Below are 24,071 nucleotides of genomic sequence, written 5' to 3'. Positions count from 1 at the left end.
TGGCCAACTACCAAAACGATATTAAACTTAAACAAGGAAATGTGGGAATTATGTTAGACCAGATGTTGGACCAGGAAGTAAAGCAACATTTACTTCATAAAATGGCCGTGATCGAAATTTGATTTGTTGGGGAATTTCCCTAGGTACATTTGTTGTCAAGAATAGGGTAAGTGAGTTGCGTAACAGTGAGTCATAGCAAGAACTTCTTTCTCTCTTTTCTCTCTTTTTCTCTTTTCTCTTTCTCTCTCTCTCTCTTTTTTTTTTTTTTTTAAGTCTGCCGGTCAGCCGGCACCGCGGCTATCAGACTTTTTTTTTCTAAGTCAGAGAGGCAGGCCTGGCCAATCAGAGGCCACTCAGGCCACTAGCATGTGAGGAGGACAAGGCGATTGGTTTGTTTTGATTAACACCCGCCCCAACAGTCCGTATCAACCACACAGACAGCGTGCGGAGGAAGGGGTGTGTGTGACACTGATGCTGCAGTCGCGGTGTGTGTGTAGAGAGCGCTGAGCAGAGAGGGGGAGTCGAGGCTTCGACTAGTACTGTAAACCATGGACCCCAACCCGGGTAAAAAAAAAAGAAAAGGCGGTGCCGAGAGGGAGAGAGAGAGAAAAAGAAAGGCGCTGGAGGAGGATGCGGCCAAATGCCGTAAACTGACAAATTTATTCAGGCCCCCGCCCCCCCCCCAGTCAAGATACCTCTGCAAGTAAGTTATCTAAAAAAACAAAAACAACAACAACAAAAAAACACTGGTTCTTGAGGTCCAGGGACCTGGGTCCTTGAGGCTGTACACTTTTACACAGTAGGCTATAGGCCCTGGCCATGAAATTAAACAAGCCACTTTTTTATTTACTGTTATCATTCCATTATTATGTATATGAATACAAGGGCAAATTAAGTGAGACATAGGCGACACTATCTTACTGTATGAACTATAGTGTATGGAAAAACACTGTAAGCATATGTTTGCTATTCAAAGGTGGTGATGGTGATGACATGAGTCCTGCTGGTACTTCAGGAGAAGCCAGTGCAGAGAAGTTGGCAGAAGGTACAGAATCATTTCTAGAGCAACAACATGCAAGTTGCAGACATAACACCAACAGGCACTGCCATTTGACATAAATGGCTCTCATTTGTAATACGGTAATAGCTGCCATTCAATTAAGCACTAGTGGTGTTGAATTTTGCTGTCTGTTGCTGACTTGCTGTTATGTATCCCAGCCCTATATTAGAATATGAGTCAATATTATGTGATTGCTTATTAGGAACTATACTCTCGACTCGGACTGTATTATACATTGGACTTTGTTGTCTTTGTTTATTAGGTTATATTGTAGGCTACACATAAAAATATATGCCAAAGAGGCAGTTGACATTCCACATGATATGATGTTTATGTAACCTTGGCACTGCGTTAAACCTTTATTCTCTTCTAGTAAGTGTGTTAGTGGATTTTGCTGAGGATTGTTGTGTTACTGTATTTTACCAGCCCGGCCCCAAACACAAAAGTTACTGTATATTCCTAACTTAGTTTGAACATAGGTCCCATATTTGAACTTCTATTTGGATTGCTGTGTGTTGTGTGTTGTGTGTGTGTGTGTGTGTGTGTGTGTGTGTGTGTGTGTGTGTGTGTACATGCGTGCCAATGCATGTAGGTGTGGGCGTGAACGTGCGCGTGTGGGCAAGGCCAGGGTGGCCTGGTTACATGACTGACTCCTGGCCTGAAAAAGTCTCCCAGTCCGGCCCTGCCTCCTTGTAGGGTTATTCAGTTCATATTTGTATAACTAAACACAAACATACAACTTTAAACCGATGAGCAATTTATTTATTTAACAGATTATAATCTTGGCAAAGCGTATACAGTGGGCAAGCAGGTAAAAAAAATATTTCATCCCTGAGATATTTTCATGTCATAATTTTCTAGACATAAGGCCTACAGAACAATTACATTTGATTGTATATGTGACGGTCGGGATTATTGGCGCCGCCTTGTAGGGGTAACGCAGTTCTTAATCTGGAGAGGACTGAGTGGGCCAGGATCTAGGTCCCCCACACCCAATGCCTTTGGCTTCAATGTTCAGGTGAGTGAACAGGTTGTGCGTGGTTTAGCCGTCTAGATCCACGGTAGCTTACTAGACAGGGTAAAGTAGGATTCAGGATGTCCTGAGGGATCGCCTAAAGTGTGTGCAGTGTTTGCGACCTGACACCACCCCCCTACTTTATTAAGATTCGGCTAAACAGGTGAAGCGCCCCTACTCCCAAGTAAGTAGTCCAATACAAAATAAATAAAATAGAAAATGTCTGTCCTTTACCTCTGATGTTTACTCAACATGAAACACTTCAGAGAAATAGTTCAAAAGACACTTACCAACGTTCAACACAGCATACATTTGTTCCAATCAACAATAACATTTAAACCGGGAAAACATCAATCACATTTCCATGCTAAATCACCAGACGTGCATTTAACGTTCGATCACAAATCACAGTTTGGAAAGGAACAAACACGTCTCTGCTGTTTTTTTTTCCGTGAGAATTTGGATGTGTGCCGTGTGTAAACAGGCAAAAGCGTGTGTCACACAGTGAAACCATGAGAGCTGGCAGCTTTGTGGAAGCTTATCACCAAATCTAAGGTGAGGCTTTTCCATAACAAAGGTATTACTTCAGGATTCCTGATGGATAGGTTTGTTGCTCTTAGTAAGCAGAGAACCATTCTGCCTCAGCCATTGCCAATTTAACCAGTGGCGGCTGCTGGTCTTTCAAAGAGGGGAAGCTCATTTTCGGCCTACATCATATCAATTGCCAATTTATGTATATATATATATATATAGAACTAACAAACCCACTCGTATGCCTCGTTTCCACCGAGCGGTGCGCTACTGTTCGTTGCGGTACAGTGCGGCTCTGTTCGCTTATATTGGCGTTTCCACCGCCAAAAGTCAGCCGAAATAAACGCGCTGAGTCTACCTATTTTTCGGTACTCCACCGTTGGGTTACCAAGCCATCTGAAAGGGTGGTGAAAACGTGGAGTTACACTCGCCGTTATTCTGAAATCACTTCCCGTTACTATCCCGTTTGGTATGACCAGGTCACTGATATCTTTGTAACATAATCAGCGAGGAGGAATGACTTGATCTATAAATGAAGTCCCTCAATCTTATTTGGCTTAACACCATGACCAACATTCTGAAACATCCATTAGCATCCACATTTGCCTCAAACAATGTTAGGTTTACAGCCCAAAATGTCAATAGTTGTGAAATTTTGTTCTTGTTTTTCTTTTAATTGTTTGTTACTCTGACCGTTCTGTTTAATATTGTGGAAAGGATGTTAGTGAATGATTCAGAGCATGATGCATTTTAAATGGAATCACTTTTGGTCTTGTGTCTTAATTTTTCTTAAAACAATTGTAGCTGAAAAGAAACAGCCAAATTACAACCAATAGCTTCAGTCATTGAGGGCAAAAATAGGCCCAATGATAGGCCCAGATTTAGTTTTACAAATCAAGAGTAGGCCTGATTTGACTAATTGGCTTTGCATCCTTTCTTCTGCCCTAGTCCAAGACATGCTGCCCACCAGCTTTCAAAGTACAATGCTGCCACTGGTGGATTTGTATCAATTTTATTCACATAATTATCCCTCCTTGCTATTTTGTAGTTCACCAAAACACCCTGAAACAACTTGATTCTCACATACTTATGCCACCATACGCCACTAACAGTGCAAGCAGGCCAATGGCAACCAAGCACGCAGTCCTTCCTCCCTCACTTTAAAGGTCCCATGGCATGCTTTTTTATGGATGCTTTAATATAGGTGTTAGTGGGCCCCTAATACTGTACTTGAAGACGTTCAAGAAATTTAGCCTTGGTGCAGAGTTACAGCCACTACGAGCCAGTCCCACAATGAGCTCTCCACAAACGTGCTGTTTTTAGAGGCGGGTCAAGGTGGAGGGTGGGGGGGTGTGGCCCTGAGCAGCTTGTGGCCACGGTACCATGCGCTAGTGTTTACAGTGGAACACTGAACACTCCGGGGCTGTCTCCCGCCGGAGCCCCGCTGCCCGCCCAGCCCCACTGCCGTCCCACAACGGCCAGCGGGGCTCCGACGGACAATCCTGGGCAACAATCCTTTTCTCCTCCATGTCGCGGTTCCCAATTCCTTCTCAACCAACCCGACACAGTCTAGTCTTTTCACCAAATGGGAGCTTTATGCAAGCTTGCGTTATTGTGTTATAACACCAACAGCAGAACGGTTATCCAAATAAGAACACTTGCGTTACAGTGTGTGTATTCACACACACACATGTGGCGCTCGCACGGTCCTAGCTCATTATCTCATTGGTGGGCCAAATTCTCTGGGCAGGCCAAGCAGAGAAAGGGGAGGTAACATGGCCCCATATGATGTCATACGAGGCCAGCTCCCAAATCGAAGTGTTTCAGCGATCCTTTTTTCAAAGGCGGAGCAAGATACCTACTTCTGGGTTTACACATAATGCAATTTTTAGCTACTTGGGGTCCATAGGGAGGCTAGAGGAACTCAACTCAATGTTAGAAAACCTCATAAAGTGAAATTTTCATGCCATGGGACCTTTAAAAACCACCAGCCGCCACTGGTAGACACAGCTGCCAGCATTCTGCGTGTGCACACACACACACACACACACACACACACACACACACACACACACACACACACACACACACACACATTGTCATTAAAGGAAGTATAAAGCCAGCCATTGTAGGCCCCTGCATTGCATGTAATAATTCTTCGATGGCATGGCGGTGTTGTACAGGTGAGCCATCTGCCCGTTTAAACCCTCTGTTTCCAAATTTATCCAAAAATATGGACCACGCCATGTGCATAGGCATAGTCTGTGTAGATGATAGCAGTCTTTGCTTTAGCATGGTGGCATACTGCAGTGAGGGCCTTTAGTTCTGCAAGTTGGGCAGAACATGGTTGTTGAAGGGCTGTGGCTTCCACAGTGCTTTGGACCATGTTGGTACGGTCCAGACACACCATCTTTTGTGGTATGGTCGTCTCGGGCTAGGTATGACTCGGAGAGTGGCAAATGTTCAACACATGGTTTATTCTAACAGAGACACAAGGTAAATGAGCTTGCATTCTGGAGGTGGTCCATGGAGCATCTGCCCAACATATGTAAACAAACAGTATATATACTGGAAGTGGGCGAAATGGTAAATAAGCCACGCCTACAGGTTCTAATTAACCCAGGTAAACCTTTGGTCTCTCTTGGCTTTAGCGGAAATGGCAGAGTGGCCATGTTTGTAGTTCTTTAACCTATCTATAAACTCATAAAACCTTATATGGTGTTGTCCATTATGTGGAGAAGAAACCATTCATAACTGTTGTTAGTTTGAAACATGTCATCAGAAATAGCATAGACTAAAATTATTTACATCACTTTGCAGGGGGGGTCATACTTCCATTGGTGTTGATAGACCCCGGAGATAAGGTCTTGAGCCCCGAATCAATTCTAACCAGTCCCAATCCGCTCGGCCCCCCAGTGTTCATGTGCCAAAAACTGGGTGGGAAATCTGGCCCAATCTGGCAACATTGCCCCTGCCTCCAACTATGCCAACTATACCAGTCTAAATACCAGTCCCATCAAAACATCCCATTGTTTTTGTTTCGTCACTGCAAGACCATCACCACCAAGAAGTCAGGACTAAGCATCAGCATTTGACACACAATAAACCACCAACACATGATTATTATATCTTGCTTAACACGTGTATGATTTACTGATACAAAAAAAAGGCCATGAATCTGCCAGAACTCAAATTACGAATGATTAAATATGTAATATTTAATTTTTTTGATGCCAGAATCCGCTATGAGAACGCACAAACACACACACACACATGGGCACATGATTCATTTATTTGGAATGACCAATAGCAGCACCATAGCATCCAAATATTAATAAAGAGCCCATTATGTCACAACACAAGCACTGTGCAAGTATCCACAACCAAGTGAATCAGTAGAGAAAAATAGATAGTTATATTATGGGTAGAGATCACACACACACACACACACTTGGAAACATTTCTGCATCATGTTGTTGAACCTTACATTCCAGCAGCACCTCGGATCCCGAATAGCTGATCGCACTACTACTTATTATGCAACAAATAGCTGGAATAAACTCCCTGAGGATTTAAGACCCAACTCTGACCACTTTTAAAACAAGACTGAAGACTTTTATGTTTGCTTTAGCTTTCTGCTAAATCTTAAATACATTGTACTTTCTAAAATGCTTTTTTAACTTTGCCTTTATTTTCTTTTATTAGTCTTAATACATGATCTGATACCAGAGAGACTGTTAATACCTGATCTGATACCAGAGAGACTGTTAATACCTGATCTGATACCAGAGAGACTGTTAATACCTGATCTGATACCAGAGAGACAAGTAATACATGACAATGCATTTTTTTACTTTGCATATGTTTTCTTTTACTTATCTATTATTTTATTTTATTGTATTACAATGTTTCTATGAAGCACTTTGAGTCTGCCTCATGTATGAAAAGTGCTATATAAATAAAGTTGCCTTGTCTTGCTTTCATGCATGGACAAGTTATTCTAAGTCTTAGTCCTGTTATGTTTTGCAGGGTTCCGTCAGCTGATTTTATCACTGACTCTATCTGGCTGTTGAAATTTAGATCTCAATCCATAATAACACCAATATTTCTGGCTTTGTTTCAGTTTTTTAAGGAGAAGGACTTGTAGGCTTGTAAGCTATATGCTAACTTTCAGTCCCTCACATTTGGTACTGAAAACAATCACCTCAGTTTTGTCTTCTTTTAGTTGCCGGAAATTCTAGCACATACAGTCCGTGACCTGCTCAATGTACTGCCACAGCATCTAGGACGAAAGCCAGTTGGTGTGGGCTATAGCATCAATAACTTTAGTAAGGGCAGTTCGGTGCTATAAAGGGGTCCATATCCTGACAGGAAGTTGTCATTGCAACTAGTTGAGGCCAATAAATTATTAAGTTGCTGGAGGAAAATGAAGTTACTTATGAAGGGTAGATTTGTAGATTTGGCTGCCATGCACTGACTGGCCAAGCTTGGGTGCAGCTGATTATGCAAGACTTCCTGAGAATCCAGGCTACAGAATCTCTGTGGAAGTCAGCGCTGCCATTTTTTTAATTTTTTTTTAATTTTTTTTTTTAACCTTTATTTAACCAGGCAAGCAAATTAAGAACAAAATTCTTATTTTCAAGTGCAGCCTGAAGGGGAAGGGGGAGGGGAGTGCTAAAAGTGAAACAAGGTTAATAAATTACACAGAACAATTCTATATAATAGGAGAGGAACAACCCCGAGGAGATCGTGGAGCAGGTGGCCCTCGAGAGGTTCGTCGAGGGGCTCCCAGCCAGAACATCCACCTGGGTCCGGTACCACCGGCCCGAGAGCCTCTCGGCGGCCGTCAAAATCGCGGAGGGCCACCTGATTCCCCCCTCGACCGACAGAAGACCACCAGCACCAACCCCGAGCCCGCGGACCGGTGCGGCGGCCCTGCGGCGGTACAAACCCACCCCGCTACCAAGAGCGAGGTGGGGGGGGGGGCCCACTCCAGAGCAGGCACATGAATCACCTTCCCCCCCCATCCCGCAGGCGGGCCCTCAGACGGCAAGGGAGGGGTGTTGGCGGTGCGGACAGCCGGGACACCTTCGGAGGGACTGCCCGATGATGGAGGTGGGCCAGGTTGTCCGCGTCACCGGTGCCCCGATCCCTCCCTACGGTCCCGGCGAGGCGTACCGTATCCCGGTGAGGATACAACGGGGTACGTACCAGGCGCTGTTGGATTCCGGCTGTATGCAGACCATGATCCATCAGCGCCTGGTGCGGTCCGAGGCATTGGTCGAGGCGTCGAGCGTTTCGGTGAGGTGCATACACGGGGATGTTCACACGTATCCCTTGGTCCCTATCGAAATTCGTTATGGGGGAAAAACGCATAGGGTCAAGGCGGCGGTTAGTCCGAGCCTCACGTACCCCCTGATTCTAGGGATAGATTTGGCTGGGTTTCCAGGGGCAGTTAGCGAGAGTGCGGGGGTACGGACACGACAGATAGGGACATGTAAGTCATGTGCTGTGTTCTGCGCCGATGCGAGGGTGTCCGACGCTGCTCAGGGATCGGGGGAGGAGGCGGGAGGCTCTCAGCCCGAGGGCCGAGCGTCGACATTCCCACCGGTGGACGATTTCCCCCTTGAGCAGTCTCGTGACGCTACTCTACGCTCCGCCTTCGACCAAGTGATTTCCATTGATGGTCTTCGGGTACAGCCAGACGCAGTGCTGACTTACCCACACTTTGTGGTGATTAGGGACAGGCTTTATCGGGTGAGTCGTGACACCCAGAGTGAGGAGGTTGTTACCCAATTGCTGGTACCCAGGAGCCGCCGGGAAATGATTTTCCAGGCGGCGCATTACAACCCAATGGCGGGCCATTTGGGGTACGACAAAACACTGAACCGGATAATGGCTCGGTTCTATTGGCCGGGAATTCGGGCGGAAGTGCGCCGCTGGTGCGCCTCCTGCCCCGAGTGCCAGTTGGTGAATCCCCCGGCCATCCCCAGGGCTCCCTTGCGGCCCCTTCCCCTGGTGGAGGTCCCATTCGATCGCGTGGGCATGGACATTATCGGGCCATTAGAACGTTCCGCACAAGGGTATCGATTTGTGTTAGTCCTGATCGACTACGCAACCCGATACCCGGAAGCAATTCCGTTGCGCAATATCTCCGCGAGGAGTGTTGCGCAGGCGTTGTTTCACGTCATATCGCGGGTGGGAATCCCAAAGGAGATTCTCACTGACCAGGGCACCAATTTCATGTCACGCACGATCAAGGAACTTTACGGGTTGTTGAAGGTCAAGGCCATCCGCACGAGCGTCTATCACCCAGCCACAGACGGCTTGTGTGAGAGGTTTAACCGGACGTTAAAGTCCATGATCCGGAAGTTTGTACTGGAGGATGCTCGAAATTGGCATCAATGGCTAGACCCTCTGTTGTTTGCGGTGCGGGAAGTGCCTCAGGCTTCCACAGGGTTTTCCCCGTTTGAGTTGCTCTATGGGCGCAGGCCCACGGGCGTCCTGGACCTCATTAAAGAAAACTGGGAGGAGGGGTCCAGCGACAGCAAAAACGAAATCCAGTACGTCATGGACTTGCGTGCAAAGCTCCACTCACTCGGGGTAATGTCACGTGAGCATTTGCGCCAAGCCCAGGAGAATCAGAAACGCCTGTACGACAGAGGGACTAGATTACGCGATCTCACGCCGGGGGACAAGGTCCTTGTTCTGTTGCCCACCTCTAGCACCAAATTACTCGCGAAGTGGCAAGGTCCCTTTGTGGTCACACGGCGAGTCGGGGACGTGGATTACGAGGTAGTGCGGTCGGACAGGGGCGACGCCCGACAGATCTACCACATCAACCTCCTGAAAAGGTGGAATGAGGTGGTCCCGGTCGCGTTCGCCACGACGCTACCGGAGGGAGAGGAGCTTGGACCGGAAGTCCCTGCCCCGGGCCCCATCCCTCCGGTCGGCCGAGGAGAGGATCTGTCGGAGAGTCAGGCGGCGGACGTGGTCTCTCTACAGCTCCAGTTCGCCGACGTCTTTTCGCCCCTGCCCGGTCGCACCCCGTTAATAACTCACGACATCGAGACGCAACCGGGGTTAACGGTGCGGACACGCCCCTACAGGCTGCCCGTACACAAGCAAGACGTGGTACGGCGCGAATTGGCAGCAATGCTAGACTTGGGCGTCGTCGAGGAGTCCCACAGCGACTGGTGCAGCCCCGTCGTGCTTGTGGGGAAGCCGGACGGGTCTGTCCGGTTCTGTGTGGATTACCGTAGGGTGAATGCGGTGTCTAAGTTCGACGCCTACCCGATGCCTCGGATCGACGAGCTTGTGGACCGGCTTGGCATGGCCACCTACTACACGACCCTGGACTGCACGAAGGGCTACTGGCAGATTCCGTTGTCTCCAGCAGCCCGAGAGAAAACGGCGTTCTCCACTCCGCTCGGTCTGTACCAATTCAAGGTACTTCCGTTCGGGTTGTTCGGGGCCCCAGCCACGTTCCAGCGGCTGATGGACCGGGTGCTGCGACCTCATGCTGCATATGCTGCCGCCTACCTCGACGACATAGTCATCTATGGAGACGACTGGGGGCAGCATATGCAGCGGGTGGCGGCCGTCCTTCAGTCGCTGAGACGGGCGGGGCTCACGGCCAACCCGAAGAAGTGCGTGATCGGGCGGAGGGAGATCCAGTATCTGGGGTTCCACCTGGGGCGGGGGAAGGTCCGGCCTCAGGTCGGTAAGACCGCGGCGGTCGCTGCCGCCCCCCGCCCCAGGACCAAGAAAGAGGTGAGGCGGTTCCTGGGGCTGGCGGGGTACTATCGGCAGTTTGTTCCAAACTTCTCCGACCTGGCCAGCCCCTTGACCGACCTCACCCGGAAGAGGGCCCCAGATACGGTCCAGTGGTCGGAGCCATGTCAGGTGTCGTTTGATGCTATTAAAACAGCCCTCTGCGGGGAAGCCGTCCTGTGTGCTCCTAATTTTGCTCTCCCTTCTTCCGTGCAGGCAGACGCGTCGGATAGGGGGTTGGGCGCGGTCCTGACCCAGCAGGTGGGGGGGGCCGACCGACGGGTGCTGTACCTGAGCCGAAAACTATCGGACCGGGAGGGTCGGTACAGCACCATCGAGAAGGAGTGTCTCGCCATCCGATGGGCGGTCGGCGCCCTCCACTACTACCTGCTGGGTCGCCAGTTCACCCTCTATTCCGACCACGCCCCCCTCCAGTGGCTCCACCGGATGAAGGATGCCAACGCGAGGATCACCCGGTGGTACCTCGCGTTGCAGCCCTTCCATTTCCGGGTGGCCCACAGGCCGGGGTCGCAGATGGTCGTGGCTGACTTCCTCTCCCGTTCCGGGGGGGGGGGAGTAGGCTACGGCCGGATGGGTCCCCGGCCTGTGTCGGGCGGTGGGGGTATGTGGAGGGGGGCGGAGTCTGGCCGGTAGGGGGAGTATGGAGCACCAGGTCGGCTGGGGCGATTGGGTCTGATTGCCGACAGGTGTCCGCAATCAGACCCAATCAGGAAGTGTGTATTTATGTGCCTGCTTTGCCTTTCAGTAGGGAGGAAGAACACAGAGAGCGGCAGACGCTCACGTGGACAGATCGTCAGGGGAAAAAGGGCAGAGAGCCTGGCCACAGTGTTTTGTGGACCCTACTGTGCACTTTTCGTGCGTTCTATGATTTACCTGTTGTTCGCTTGTTGAGCAATAAAAGTGAACTGCCTGTTCAAAACGCCAAGCCTGTGTCCGCCCACTCCTTGAACTCGCTACAATCACCCAGCATTGTCATCTGACATTTGTAAATATCTAATCGCATTCACCTCTGATGTTATCCAATTCAGCAGAATGGGATAAGATCACTTTTAAAGTTCACATTGAGAAGCTGGCGCAGAAACTGAAAATTAAGGTTGGATTTCATTTTAGAAACAAAGCATGTTTTACACTTCAAGCTAGAAGGACACTGGTAAATGCCACCTTTCTTCCTGTATTGGATTATGGCGACATCTTATACATGAATGCTGCCTCAACAACCCTACACGTCCTCAATACAGTTTACCATAGTGCACTATGCTTTAACTTAAATGCCAAATCACACACTCATCATTGCTCTCTCTATGAGTCGACTGGTTTTAGCTCTCTCTCACTCCGCAGATGGACCCATTGGCATATTTTTATTTATAAAGGTATTATTGGCAAATTGCCTTCATATCTTTCTGATCTTTTGTCCCAAATGCACTCATCTTATAGTTTGCGTTCAAATAATTTTAGACACTCCAAGAACACTGACTGAGCTAGGTAAGACAGCTTTTAGTTATGCGGCTCCCTGGTTCTGGAATCTCCTTCAAAAAGATCTTAAAGACCGGGTAAACCAAAAATAATTATGGGTTTTGAGTTTATAATACCACAGGAAAATATATTATTAACCACCCTGCCAAATTTGAAGGACTAAAAAAATCGCGAAGTATATAAAATTATGCTTCAAAGTTGATGAAAAATGAGCAGTAATCCCTGGCTCAGGACGGTGGGGGCGTGTGCGCTGCAGGCCAGGAAACCACGCCCATCACCGGAGAGCCAACTGCAAACTGACAATTCAAACCAGACTCGTGAGCGGTAAAACCATAGACGGGTGAAACCACAGAATGCTAGTGCGCGGTTAATGTATTTATACCTAGAGGGCAGCAGGGGGCGGGTTTATGTGAGTATGACCGCTTTACGTAACGCGGTCTTCGATGTAGACCCGCCCATTTTAAACCTGCACACAGAACATTCTCTGAGGCCTAGCTCCTCAAGGAAATGATGAATGTGAAAAATATTTTTTACATGTTTTGAGGGACACATTTAAGGCCTAATTAATATGATAAGAAGAAAAATACTGAATTTGGTTTACCCGGTCTTTAAGTTATCTGTTGCATTCCCTCTTAACCATTTAAAACAATTACTCAAACACTTTAGATCTGACAGTTGTAAATGCTTTCACTAAACAAACCTTGCAGTGAGTTTCTGTGTGTTTTTTATGCTTTATCTGCCTTACTTTGTCTTACCTGTTTCTTGTAATCTAATCTTCCCAGTGTTAAGTATGTTTTGTTGAACCTGTCTTTTCTGTGCTCTGTTTTTGTGTTTCGTCAAATTTTGTGCCATGTCTACGTGCTCTGATTCTATGTTTTGTCGTATTTTTATGTAATGTCTAAGTGATCAGTTTTTATGCTTCATGTTTTTTTGTGCAATATCTTTATGTCTGTATGTCAGGGCTCCCTTTAAAAAGAGGCTAAAGGTCTCAATGGGACTCACCTGGATAAATAAAGGTTAAATAAAAATAAAATAAATAAGAATATGAACTTTAACGTTGACACTGTCAACGCACACACACAAAGGGCTCTAAGCTGACTTTAGGCTGGGCTCCAGGCTGGCAGGTGTGTCCTTCATGTTCATGCAAAGAAGCCTGTCAATTCTTGCTTTGAAGACAACAGAAGTGCTTTATTAGAGAACTTAAAACCCTCCTATTATGTTCACATAAACGCACAACTTTGATGTTCCCGGTCAATTTGACCCCAGCAATGTAAACATGGAGAAAATGATTGTAAATGAAAGTCTTAACCAAGTTTCTCTCTCAGCTACTTTAGACCTTTCTACTGACCATCTTTATAGCCCAGTAAATAATACATGACTGCCCCGAACCTCCCCTTATACATCAAGTATCCGGACCATAGCAGCTTTCCATTTTTCGATGTCATGTCAGTTCTTGGTGGTTCAGATATGACAAGAGGGTTTAATTGTGTTTGAGAAACCACAGGAGGGTCAGAATGTCCGATCTCACTGGCTTCATTCTCATCAGAGGAGGATGCCGCATAATCAGGGGCCTCCTCAACATTATCCTGTCTCAGACACATCCTCTTCTATATCACTTCCACCCTGAAAGATCTGTGACAAAACCTCAGTGGTAGCAAATATTTTCCTCTGTCTGGTGGTCATTTTTAAAATGTATGGTTGAAGCACAAATGAGAAATGGTTTAGATGGCTGTGTGTAAAGCCCTTATTACAAGTTTGTCATGTTGCATGAATTATCAAAGTTCTCGTGGAAACTATGTTGAAATTGAATTGGGTCGAATTGACCCCTAACATAATAGGAGGGTGTGACAAGGCAACTGGACGCTGGCCTTACACAACCTGACCATTCAAACATTGTGCCTCTTTGTTGCCCATCGCGGACGGCGAAGAGATCTGCTTTGTTTTAAAGCCATCACTGTTAACAATTAGCAGTTTGATTTGATTTATTTATGTAAATTCCTTTTTTACGCAATGATAATCAATATTAACTCTCCGAAATAGATTACATGCAGATTAAACACAAAAAGGCTCTATGCTGACTTTTTTCCAATGGATCACTGTGCTCTCAAATCTAAATGAGTGATGGACAGTTTTTGTATTTTTGTGTTATTATGCAGTGTAGGCTCTGTTTTATAATGGGAAATGATAATATCTACTAATTTTGAGTAGTCACAGCCTAAAAAATAAATAAAGGAGTATAAAACGAAGGTAGGGATGTAGGGTTACTTTCTTTGTAAGGGGCACACAAAGACATGTGTGTTATTGAATGGAACAGATTTTTGTCACATCCCTCAAACCATAACAAAACAAACAAAAACCTAAGAAATACTTTTTTTTTGCAGCATGTTTTGCATTTTCAGTCCTCTCTGTTGTCCGGATAAGTGTTCTTACCCATTGTGTCCTACGACGCCCATGTATGTTTTCACCTTATTATTAAGGTGTGGCAAGGAAATGGTTCCAAGGGACGGTTGATGGTAACTTCCAAAGAAGTAGCCAAAGGTATCACTTCAGGATTCCTGATGGACAGGTTGGTTGCTCTTAGTAAGCAGAGAACCATTCTGCCCCAGCCATTGCCAATTTAGCCAGTGGCGGCTACTGGTCTTTCAAAGAGGGGAAGCTCATTTTCGGCCTACATCATATCAATTGCCAATTTATGTATATATGTAAATTATGCTCTCTGTTCCTTTTCAAGGAAATGCTCTGTCATACCAACTAGCTGTCTTTTCCACTGACTTGACCAGTGTCCTCTCAATGGCCAGCAGAGCTACATTTTGCGTTTCTACGTTCTAACGGCTCATGTTATTTGATATTATCTTATTTTTAAGAGCAATAACACAGCAATACATTCTTTAAATTGACAGGTAGGACGTGTGTGGCACAACCAAAAAATTGTGCAGTTGTAGCAATGGTTTCCATGTCTCGTTCCAAACCATACAATACAGCACAGATGCACAAATCCATGCAGCTTATAGTGGGCTTTGTGTACCAACCAGTCCTTCCCTTGTTTCCTCTGTAACAATGGGGCTCCACAGAACTGCTTCAAGCCCTGCCATGCAATTTTTTTTCAGTCACTGGTAGTAGTCAAATAAAAAAAAAATACAGAGAGAGCAAAACCTTTCAAAATCAGTAAATATAAAAAAAAAGAGAACATGCGTTAATGTGTCATTTTTTCTAAATCAAATTAAAATAAGATTGTGTTAGTGCGTTATTATCACGCTAATTTAAAAGGTCCTAATTATTATATATGGCCTTGAGTTTTTAAAATAACTCTATAGCTGCTTTCACATATGACCTCCGTCTTTTCTCCGCATTTGTGGAGCAGGAGGTTCGACCGTGAGGGTCATTCACACTTATTCACACTTGATGCCCGATATGCGGAGATCGGTGTCAGTAGAATCTCCGGCTGCTTAAGGGGGGCGGGCTTGAAAGGGGCGGCATATGACGTAGGGTCGCAAGAGGTGGGATCGGGTTTGTTTTGGTTTGACCACAGACAGCACGCAGGCAAAACGGGCAGAACTCATCGTGATCATGTTAAATGTTGCTGCAGCGATGCATATATTCCGTTGCATCCACAACATCCGCATCGATCGATGAAAGATTGGAGCATGAGTTACAGACAAATAGAAGAAACGATGAACAAGAAAGGTGTCGCGAATGACTGCGTTACCGGAGGAAGAGAGCGTATTTTTTGGCTTCATTTCACATCTAACAAACACTGGGACAAATGTAGTTGATTTCTGTGTTTAACTGAGAAAACAGGGAGTGGAAGGACGGGACCCTATAATGTTCAGCTAACTGTTGTCAATAATAATTGTTACGAGAGTAGCGCATGTGTGTGAGCGAGAACAGCAGTGTGTGTGTGTGAGTGGATGAGCGAGGAGAGCGAGCGGTAGCGTGTGTCAGTTTAGTGAAGTGATGAACGAGTCTGGTTGTGTCTGTGCAAATGTGTAGGCCATACTGTAAAGTTAGTGAAACTAAGAATAAAGACTATTGCCAATACCTCAATATATAGCAAATAAGAGTGGGGAGAGAGGGTCTCCTTGTCGGGTGCCTTTTTGGATGGTAAATTTCCTCGACAGAGTACCATTTGTTTTAACTTTAGACACAGGGTTACTATAGAGTGTTTGTATCCATTGACAAAATGTTTAATCTATACCAAAGCCCTTAATTGTTTCAAACATAAAATGCCAGCAGACCAAATCAAAAGCTTTTCCAGCATCTAATGTCAACAGTAATAGCTGTTCATTCTCTTTGTGCATAGTCAATTACATTCAATGTTCGTCTAATATTATCAGCCAGGATTCTTCCTTCGTCCGTCGTCGCCTGGAGATTTCACATCCTTCAACCCCTGTATTTGCTTATGTACATCTTGTGCCATTATTGGTTTTGTTAACTTTTCATTAATCACTTGTGCAACTTTCGGTAACTTCATATTTCTTAGATATGCGTGAATTTGATCAGTCTGCACTCACCTCTACCCTATAAAGTTTTTCGTAGTAATTTGCAAATGCTTCTGCGATCTGGTCCTTGTCAGTTATTATTCTACCTTGATCTGATTTTAAGTTTGTAATATGTGCTTTCTTCATTTGATTCTTGAGTTTATAAGACAGTATTTTTAATGACTTTGGCCCACCATCATAGCTTTCCTGCTTTGTAAATGTCATTAGCTTTTTCATTGTCATTAACTAATTGTGTCAGTTTTTCATTTAGTTGTACCTTATCTTCTTTGCTATTTGTTATACTGTGTCTGTTCTAAATTGTTATTATGTCCTCTACTAGCTGTTTCTGTTGTGCTCTCCTTGATTTCATTCTGGCTAAGGAGTATGAAATAATATGTCCTCTCAGAACCACTTTTGCTCCTTCCCATAGTGTAATTGGATCTATATCTTCTGTATCATTTAATTCCATATAATCATTCCATTCTTTTTAAATTATTTCTATAAACTAATTCCTGCAGAAGAGTTATTTAGTCTCCATAGACTCCTGCCTTTACTGGTTTGTAGTGCTATTGTCAGGGAAATCGCTGCATGATCTGAGATGTTTATTGAACTGATGTAGCATGATTTAACCAGCGTTAAATTCTGTTTATACATAAAAAAAAATGATCTAGCCTATTGTAAATTGAATGTCTTCCAGAGTAGCAGGTGTATTCCTTTTTGTCTGGGTTTAATTGTCTCCATATGTCTACCAAACCTAGTTCAGAGCATGCTTTCCTCAGAAGTTTGGCATTTTTCTCTGCTCTATGAGCCTTAGTGCTAGATGAGTCCAGTTTTGTGTTCATCACCAGGTTTAGGTCCCCTGCCATGATCATCACTCCCTTTGTTTTTGTGACTAATAGGTCTAACAGCTTTTCCATAAGTTTGAGATCTGTGTCAGGTGGATAATAAATATTAAAAAATGAAAATTCTACTCCTATTTTTCCCACTACTAGTACATACCTTCCTTTTTTATCCATATGACAGACTTCTATTTCAAAGTTTAGACGTGGTTTAATTATTATTACTACTCTTTGTTTTGAATTGTACACGCTATAAAATACCTGGCTCTTTGTTATTTTCTTTAATTTTTTGTGCTCCTGTTCATCCAGATGTGTTTCTTGCAGGTAGACTATATCTGCTTTTTCCTTGTCCATTTCTAGCAAAATCTTTTTCCTCTTTATGACGTTGTTCATCCCGTTAACATTCAGGGTTATTACTTTTAACTCACCCATGAAGCAGCTGACAATTCCCTGGAGCAGACCATTCCTTGTATTTTGTCTGATTGTATCAGGCATACTCCTGCACCGTGGAAGGGGCAGATACATGTGCATTCAGGTGCATCTGTGTATGTATGTGGGCCTACTTGTACATGTCATGAATATGAGGTTGTGATTGAGAGTAAACCAAAAAAAAGGAAGAGAAAAAAAAAGAAAAAGGAGAAGAAAAAAAAAGGACAATACATAAATAAAAATTGGTTCCATCTGTAACACCCCAGGCAGAGGTGATATCCAATGGTGAGTGTTGTTCTAATCTTTGAGATCAGGGTATCAGCCAACATTGTGAGCATGTACATACCCTATTTGTGGTAGCTTGTGTTCTGTGCCCTGCCCCCCCCATTACATTATACATGTTAAGTTTTAGTACCAAATGACCAAACCAAAAGGCCTTGTATTCTTAGTTTTAAGTTTATTTTAATTTTCCATTGGCTAGAACAAAACAAAACAAACTTCAATTATAGCCATTTTTACTTAGAATTATTATTATTTATTTATTTTCACTCCAATATTCAACAGAAACATTTTTTTTTCTTCAATTAAATAAACTTTTTTTTCTTCAATTAAATAAGGGGAGTAAGTATTTAAATAGGAGGAATAAAAAAAGTATAAACAATTACCATCATATTTTCCCTCCCCGTCATCTCCAAACACCAACTCACCAACATGCATGCACCCATCATACATACCACACACGACACTCTGACCCCCACCCACAGTTTACACCCCCATTCAAGCAGAGGAACACACCATGCCCATACACATCCACACCCTTTCTCACTCTCATACCCACTCTCACGCATTCCCACTCACGCAGTCACATCCACTCACCTTACATTTACATTCTCCCTCACTTACACAACCCCGTCACATCCACTCACCTTCCATTCACATTCTCACCCACTCATCCAACCCCGTCCATTCCTCACTCACATACATACATACATACTTAAAAGGAGAGAGAGAGCGAGAGAGAGAATACATTCAAGTTCAGCTCAAGACATTTTTAGCTACAATGTATTTCAATTGAGTCAAATCGTCTTCTTTTTTTTTTTCTTTCCTTTTCTTTCTATGGGCCAAGGCTATTTCAACTCCTCTACACAAAGGTTCCAACAACAGTTCTCGACTCAACCGAAGAAGTGAGTCTACTCAGCTTTGAGTCATAGTCTTATTAAATCGTACCTCAAGTTCATTAGATAGCCGAAGCATTCCTCTTGTTGATTTTGTAAAGGCCTTTCCCCTCCAGTTCTTTTGCAGCCGCTGTTGGGTTCGGAAAAATTGTTTCAGTACCGTCTTCTTCGAAAACTTTCAGCTTTGCTGGAGCCAATATGTGCGTCTTGATGTTCTGGACCTTGAGTTGTTCTCTAATGGGTTTGTATAAAGACCTCTGCTTTCTCACTGCAGAGGAGAAGTCCTGGTCGACATAGATCCGCTTTTCTTTATACATCACTTCTTTCTTGCTCCATGCCGCCTGCAAGACCCGACTTTTAGTGTCAGAGTTGAAGAAAGTAACAATAATTGGTCGCACAAATTCTTGACGCTCTTTGGAGATGCGATGGGCCCGCATAATGTTGAGTTCCCCCGTAACTCCGAGGATCTCACCCATCAGCTGGTTGAGGAAAGCAGTCATGTTTCCACCTTCGCTTTTTTTCACGAATATTGTATAAGCACAGGTTGTTTTGTCTGGATTTATTTTCCAAGTAATCCACCATCTCCACAAGTGCATCAACTCGTGACTTCACGTCTTGTGTTGTTCTTTGAGTGATAATGTCTGCATTGTCTAAGTCGAAATCGCTGGCGCTAGGCTAGCGCAAGTCGAGGGGAACTGCTAGCCTGCCAATAAAAACAGTTTTACCCACTCCAAAGTACATCCGATGCAAACCAATTATAATGCCCGACTATCAATGTAAATGTCTGTGTTGATAGAATAGTGTTAGAAATAAAACTATCCTTGTATCGCAATGATGACATTACATTTTGGGGGACTACTTTATCAGCAGTGGCAGAATTTCACTTTTCTCCGGTGTAGCAACCAATTCACTACAGCAGAAGGTAAACAGAGAAGCGCACTCCAGGTAATATCAGTCCGCCGCTGCCGTAGCTTGCTTCCAACTACAGGGATTATAAACTAAATGCAATGCGATGCAAGGGTAAGTTTATTTCTAACACTATTCTATCAACACAGACATTTACATCGATAGTAAATGTTGAATATTTAGTTAAATTCAGTAGAAAAAAAATCATATACGTTATTTCAATGCATAAATATTCAGAGCTAAAAATTCAATGGCTTTAATTCAGTGGAAAAAAAATCCAGATACTTTATTTCAATGCATAAATATTCAGTGCTTGAAATTCAATGGCTTTTTATTTTCAAAATGCTTTTCTGTCTTGGTGTATTTTATAGGAACAGTGTGTAGTCTCACAACTCTGAGGCAATTTGCAGCAGTTCACCGTTTACTCGACAGAGAAGGAAGAGGCTAAGATTTATTACAGTAGCATAAATAAGAGATGTATTGTGTCAACATGTAGAGCATTGAGCTACATCGTGCTTGACATGACGTGGACTTCTGGAGGGCCATCACGGTCGATCTGTCGAATGAGGAGGGCAGCACCTTTGAGGGGCGGTGTCCTTATTGCTAAACTTGACATATTTATTTGTTTTTGCCCTTATTTATGAAAATGTTTGCCCATATTTGTGAATATTTGTATTAACTATAAATAAAACATTTACAACATAACATGTTTCTCGCAAATATTTTTTCCTCAATCAATTCCTCAATAAATGAATAATTATACACATAACTTCAAATTAGTGTTATTATGAAGAAAGGGTTTGCCCAGGCCTGGGGCGAGGAGCCGCTTATCCCGGCACACGTGAACAGGCTGTGAACCGTTTACAGGAGTGGAGTGAGCAGGTGTTCGCTGAGGTGAATATCCGGTTTTTTGTGCAGCACAAGGTTCGACGTCGCTCTGAATAAACATCCCTTGGCATTGTTCCAAGTGGATGGGAGGTGGCCTGCAGGCACGTATAAATACAATGTGAGACAAGTGCAGTGTGACACGTATTAGAAATTGACAGAGGAGTGATTGTTTGCCACATCGATGTAAGCCGAACGGGGGATGAAATATTTTTCCAGTGACGTAAAGGTATTTGTGTTCATGTTAATGTTTGATCAAATCAACTGTCTATTTGCAGTGCAGAGAAGACACAGGAGCCGTTGACCTCCAGGGAGACCCCCCCCCCCCTCCCACAGCAGACGCCAGTGCACTGTAGCCTACGTCGGGGAACTTTTAATGCACTGCCGATCTTCTTTCCGACCTCGATTCCTTTGAGGCAGGGTAAAGGCCTTTATTCTTTATTTTCAAATTTTACCTGCCAGTGTGGAATAAATCTACCGGAGAAGCAATAGTTTAAATGTGTACACCTGCTAAATGGTAACCTCTATCCAGCATTGGCTGGTGGCAGGTGAGCACCTTGGACCGTGCTTTAAGGAGATTCTGACTTTTTATGGAATGCTGTTTTTTGGTTGATTTTTAACTTTATTTTTAAATTTATAATTTTTTTACTGAAATATTGTGTATCCATAGAATCACGACCATGCATGGAAGGAGGTGTCTCACGATCAAGATCATTGTGCTGAGTGTGGTGATGTTCACCATGCTGCTGTTCAGCTTCCCCTTCCCCGACCCCAAGCTGCTCTACAAGCAGGCCTCCCGCCTGCTGGAGAGGCCTTCGGCCCCGGATCTCTGCGCGTGTCCAGCCCAATGTGTGGCCGACCCACAGGGCCACCACTGGTTCTCTGAGCGCTTCAACGGATCTGTTTACCCCCTCCTGACCAAGGAGAACAACACGCTGCCTAAGGATGCCTTCAACTGGTGGATGGTGAGACACGGCTCAAGTAGCACTGGCATCATTGGTAGAAACACTAATGCTGCATTTACATTTCTACGTATAGTGCAGGGCCGCGGGAAGTCATTTTGAACAGGGGGTGCTGTGAAATTATTTTTGTTTTTTTGGACAAAAAAAACTATGAGCCTATAGGCCTATTTAAAATACATTTAAAAAATGAATAAATATATTGAGATTCACTACTTTATTGTCATATACACGCTATAACAAAGCAATAGATCGCAATAGTTCACTTCACAATAACGCTATAACAAAGCAATAGATCGCAATAGTGGTCAGCTGGCATGAACCTGTCACTGCACCCATCTACGTTTGTCACACGCGACTCTATTAGCTCCAAAATCATTTTACGCACACCACAAGGAAATAATAATCTGACTATTTGAACGTTATTGAACAGAGCGACTGAACGAGCGATATGCAGAGGTGGAATCAAATGAAGACGACGCGTGCGAGGAAGACAAATCACACGGAAGCAGGGTGGGAGGGAGGAAGGGAGCCCGGCGGCACTCAGAATAAAGGGGGGTTTGATCAGGAGTTTCTACGAGATAATTGTCAGGATCTGCTGTTTGGAAAATGACTGACAAAAGATAGAATATGACAGTGGAATTTATTGAGGAAACATGAATATGTGTCAAACATCCGTCAAACAAAGAAATGCAATATTTATGATTCATGAGGAGTGTTTATTTCTCTCGAGACACACACACCGCATATACAAACTCTCTCCCCCCACTCATGCGCGCAGATGGCACTGGGGACGGGGGGGATATGTCCCCCTCAGATTCATAGTGACCCCCTGCCCCCCCCACTCTGTCCCTACATAAGGCGACAAACACCGCCGGTAAAACAGAGGATTAATGTTCCGTTAGTTAGACTAATTTACATGCAGCGCGCATTGAGAGCCCGGCGTTTGTGTCTGGGAGCACTCAACCTTGAGGTTACGTTGTTCCGCGCTCCAAGTTCCGACTTTCAGTGTAAATCGAACACACCATAAGGCACGACTCTCCCGGTCCCAAAGAGGAACAAGTGGCTCAGCTGCGCCTGTATCTGTTGCGGTGATCATTGTCTACTATGACAGAGCGGGTGCTTCAACGAAGAAACAAAATGTAGAAGCAAAAAACAATCAGAGCGTTTTTTCAAAAAACAAACAATGTCAGTAGGCTATCCTACACCTGTTGCCTGTTGACTTTCTCAGAAGTGGCAGCTAATCATTTTGTAATGTTGAGTAGCTAGTAGGGCTTTGACTTTTGCCCAAAAATCATATTCGAAGTTCGTTTGTTTATTAATATTAATATTTAAATATTCGAATATTTATTAATAATATTTTGACCATTAAATGCCTTCAGTAAGACCTGGATTGGGCTTCGCAGGGTTTGTTTACCGGTCTTGCTATGGTTACCGGTCTTGCGTGTTCCAACGGTTTATTAGGTATCTAATATTATTAGGTATCTAATAAATCGCTGTCTAATCAATACTTCATTCACTGCCTCAGTACCGCCGCTCCGCACACGCAGAACACGCACTGCGCGTAGGGCACCAAGTGTCTGGGGGGGCACCACAAAAATGTCTCGTAAAAAATCATCATCATAATAATAATCATAATAAAACAATGTATTTAAAATGAACATGTGTATAGCAATACAAAAGTAACATTTGCTCGAGAAAAAGATGCGTCTCCTGTGCGGCCCTCTCTCTCTCCCCTTGGTGCCCCCCTCCCCCACATCCCAGTGGTATGTTCGATTAGATCATTCTCAAGTTTGGCAGACACCTGTGTTTGGACATGGCCTCGAAAAGGCATCAAGAGTCGGGGGCGGATAAGAGAAAAAAGAAGAGACAGCGAGATGATGCACGCACGTCGATGGCAGGTAAGACAATGTTTTAAATAAAAATGGCTAATTCTGTAATTTAGTCCTTGTATGAATGTCTATGCTCATGCCAGGTAATGTTAACGTTACCGTTAACGTCAACAAACTTGACGTTATGCATGTGTAGGCCTACTGTGAACCAACAAGTATGCAATTGTGTACTGTAGTGGAAAAAGTATGAAAAGATGAATGGAGAATGGCTCCTGGTAACATGAATTCTGAGAAACCTTGCATCTGCAGGGCGACATCTGCAGGTGAAACTACAATTTGAAAGAAAATAAAGAAATCTTAGTTATGTATATCCCCCTCCCTTCACATTCATAGTTTTCAAATTATGTAGATTTTTTTTTATATTGTGAGCCATCAATCATTGTCTTAAAGGTAAAATAGTTTTAAATGTTGTCATGCATCAGTGATTTACACATTGGCTTACTTAAACCTGTAATTAATGTGTAATATTGTTTTTGAATCAAGGTGCAAAACTGTATTTCAGTGTACAATCCCTGAGTATAGCGGCCCTTTGTCACTATCGACGCACGCTGCGGTTTAAAGGGCTTTACGCGTGCCAATAAGTGCAGGTGTATGCAGGTGTAGCCAAAGTGCATAACACAGCAACTGTCCAGTCA

At 44.3% G+C, this 24,071-nt stretch overlaps 2 protein-coding genes across 6 annotated transcripts in view; both read left to right on the top strand.

Moving 5' to 3' along the window:
- Positions 1–21,379, top strand: part of LOC311365477 (CMP-N-acetylneuraminate-beta-galactosamide-alpha-2,3-sialyltransferase 1-like) — a 39,128-nt gene extending 17,749 nt beyond the window's left edge. For 2 of the 5 annotated variants that reach the window (XR_014639417.1, XR_014639418.1), the window contains 2 exons: positions 20,864–21,133; positions 21,256–21,379. Coding sequence is in view for 3 of the 5 variants with exons in the window: in XM_084485024.1 (XP_084341150.1) it covers positions 18,746–18,803; positions 18,911–19,045 (193 nt within the window). In the remaining 2 variants the exon portion in view is untranslated. Of the gene's footprint in view, positions 1–976; positions 1,565–18,745; positions 18,804–18,910; positions 19,442–20,863; positions 21,134–21,255 lie in introns of those variants that run through there. The other 3 variants (XM_084485024.1, XM_084485025.1, XM_084485026.1) reach the window with 3 other exon arrangements.
- The window catches only part of LOC311365479 (CMP-N-acetylneuraminate-beta-galactosamide-alpha-2,3-sialyltransferase 1-like), a gene marked incomplete at its 5' end in the record, with an annotated part of 37,257 nt that continues 34,451 nt past the window's right edge, over positions 21,266–24,071 (top strand). Inside the window, one exon of the mRNA XM_084485027.1 lies at positions 21,266–21,550. Within this exon, the coding sequence (XP_084341153.1) occupies positions 21,266–21,550 (285 nt within the window). The remainder of the gene's footprint in view (positions 21,551–24,071) is intronic.

The sequence above is a fragment of the Micromesistius poutassou genome (assembly GCF_964030765.1).
Source record: "Micromesistius poutassou genome assembly, chromosome: 20".
Lineage (NCBI taxonomy): Eukaryota > Metazoa > Chordata > Actinopteri > Gadiformes > Gadidae > Micromesistius > Micromesistius poutassou.
This window is presented reverse-complemented; position numbering and strand designations above follow the sequence as displayed.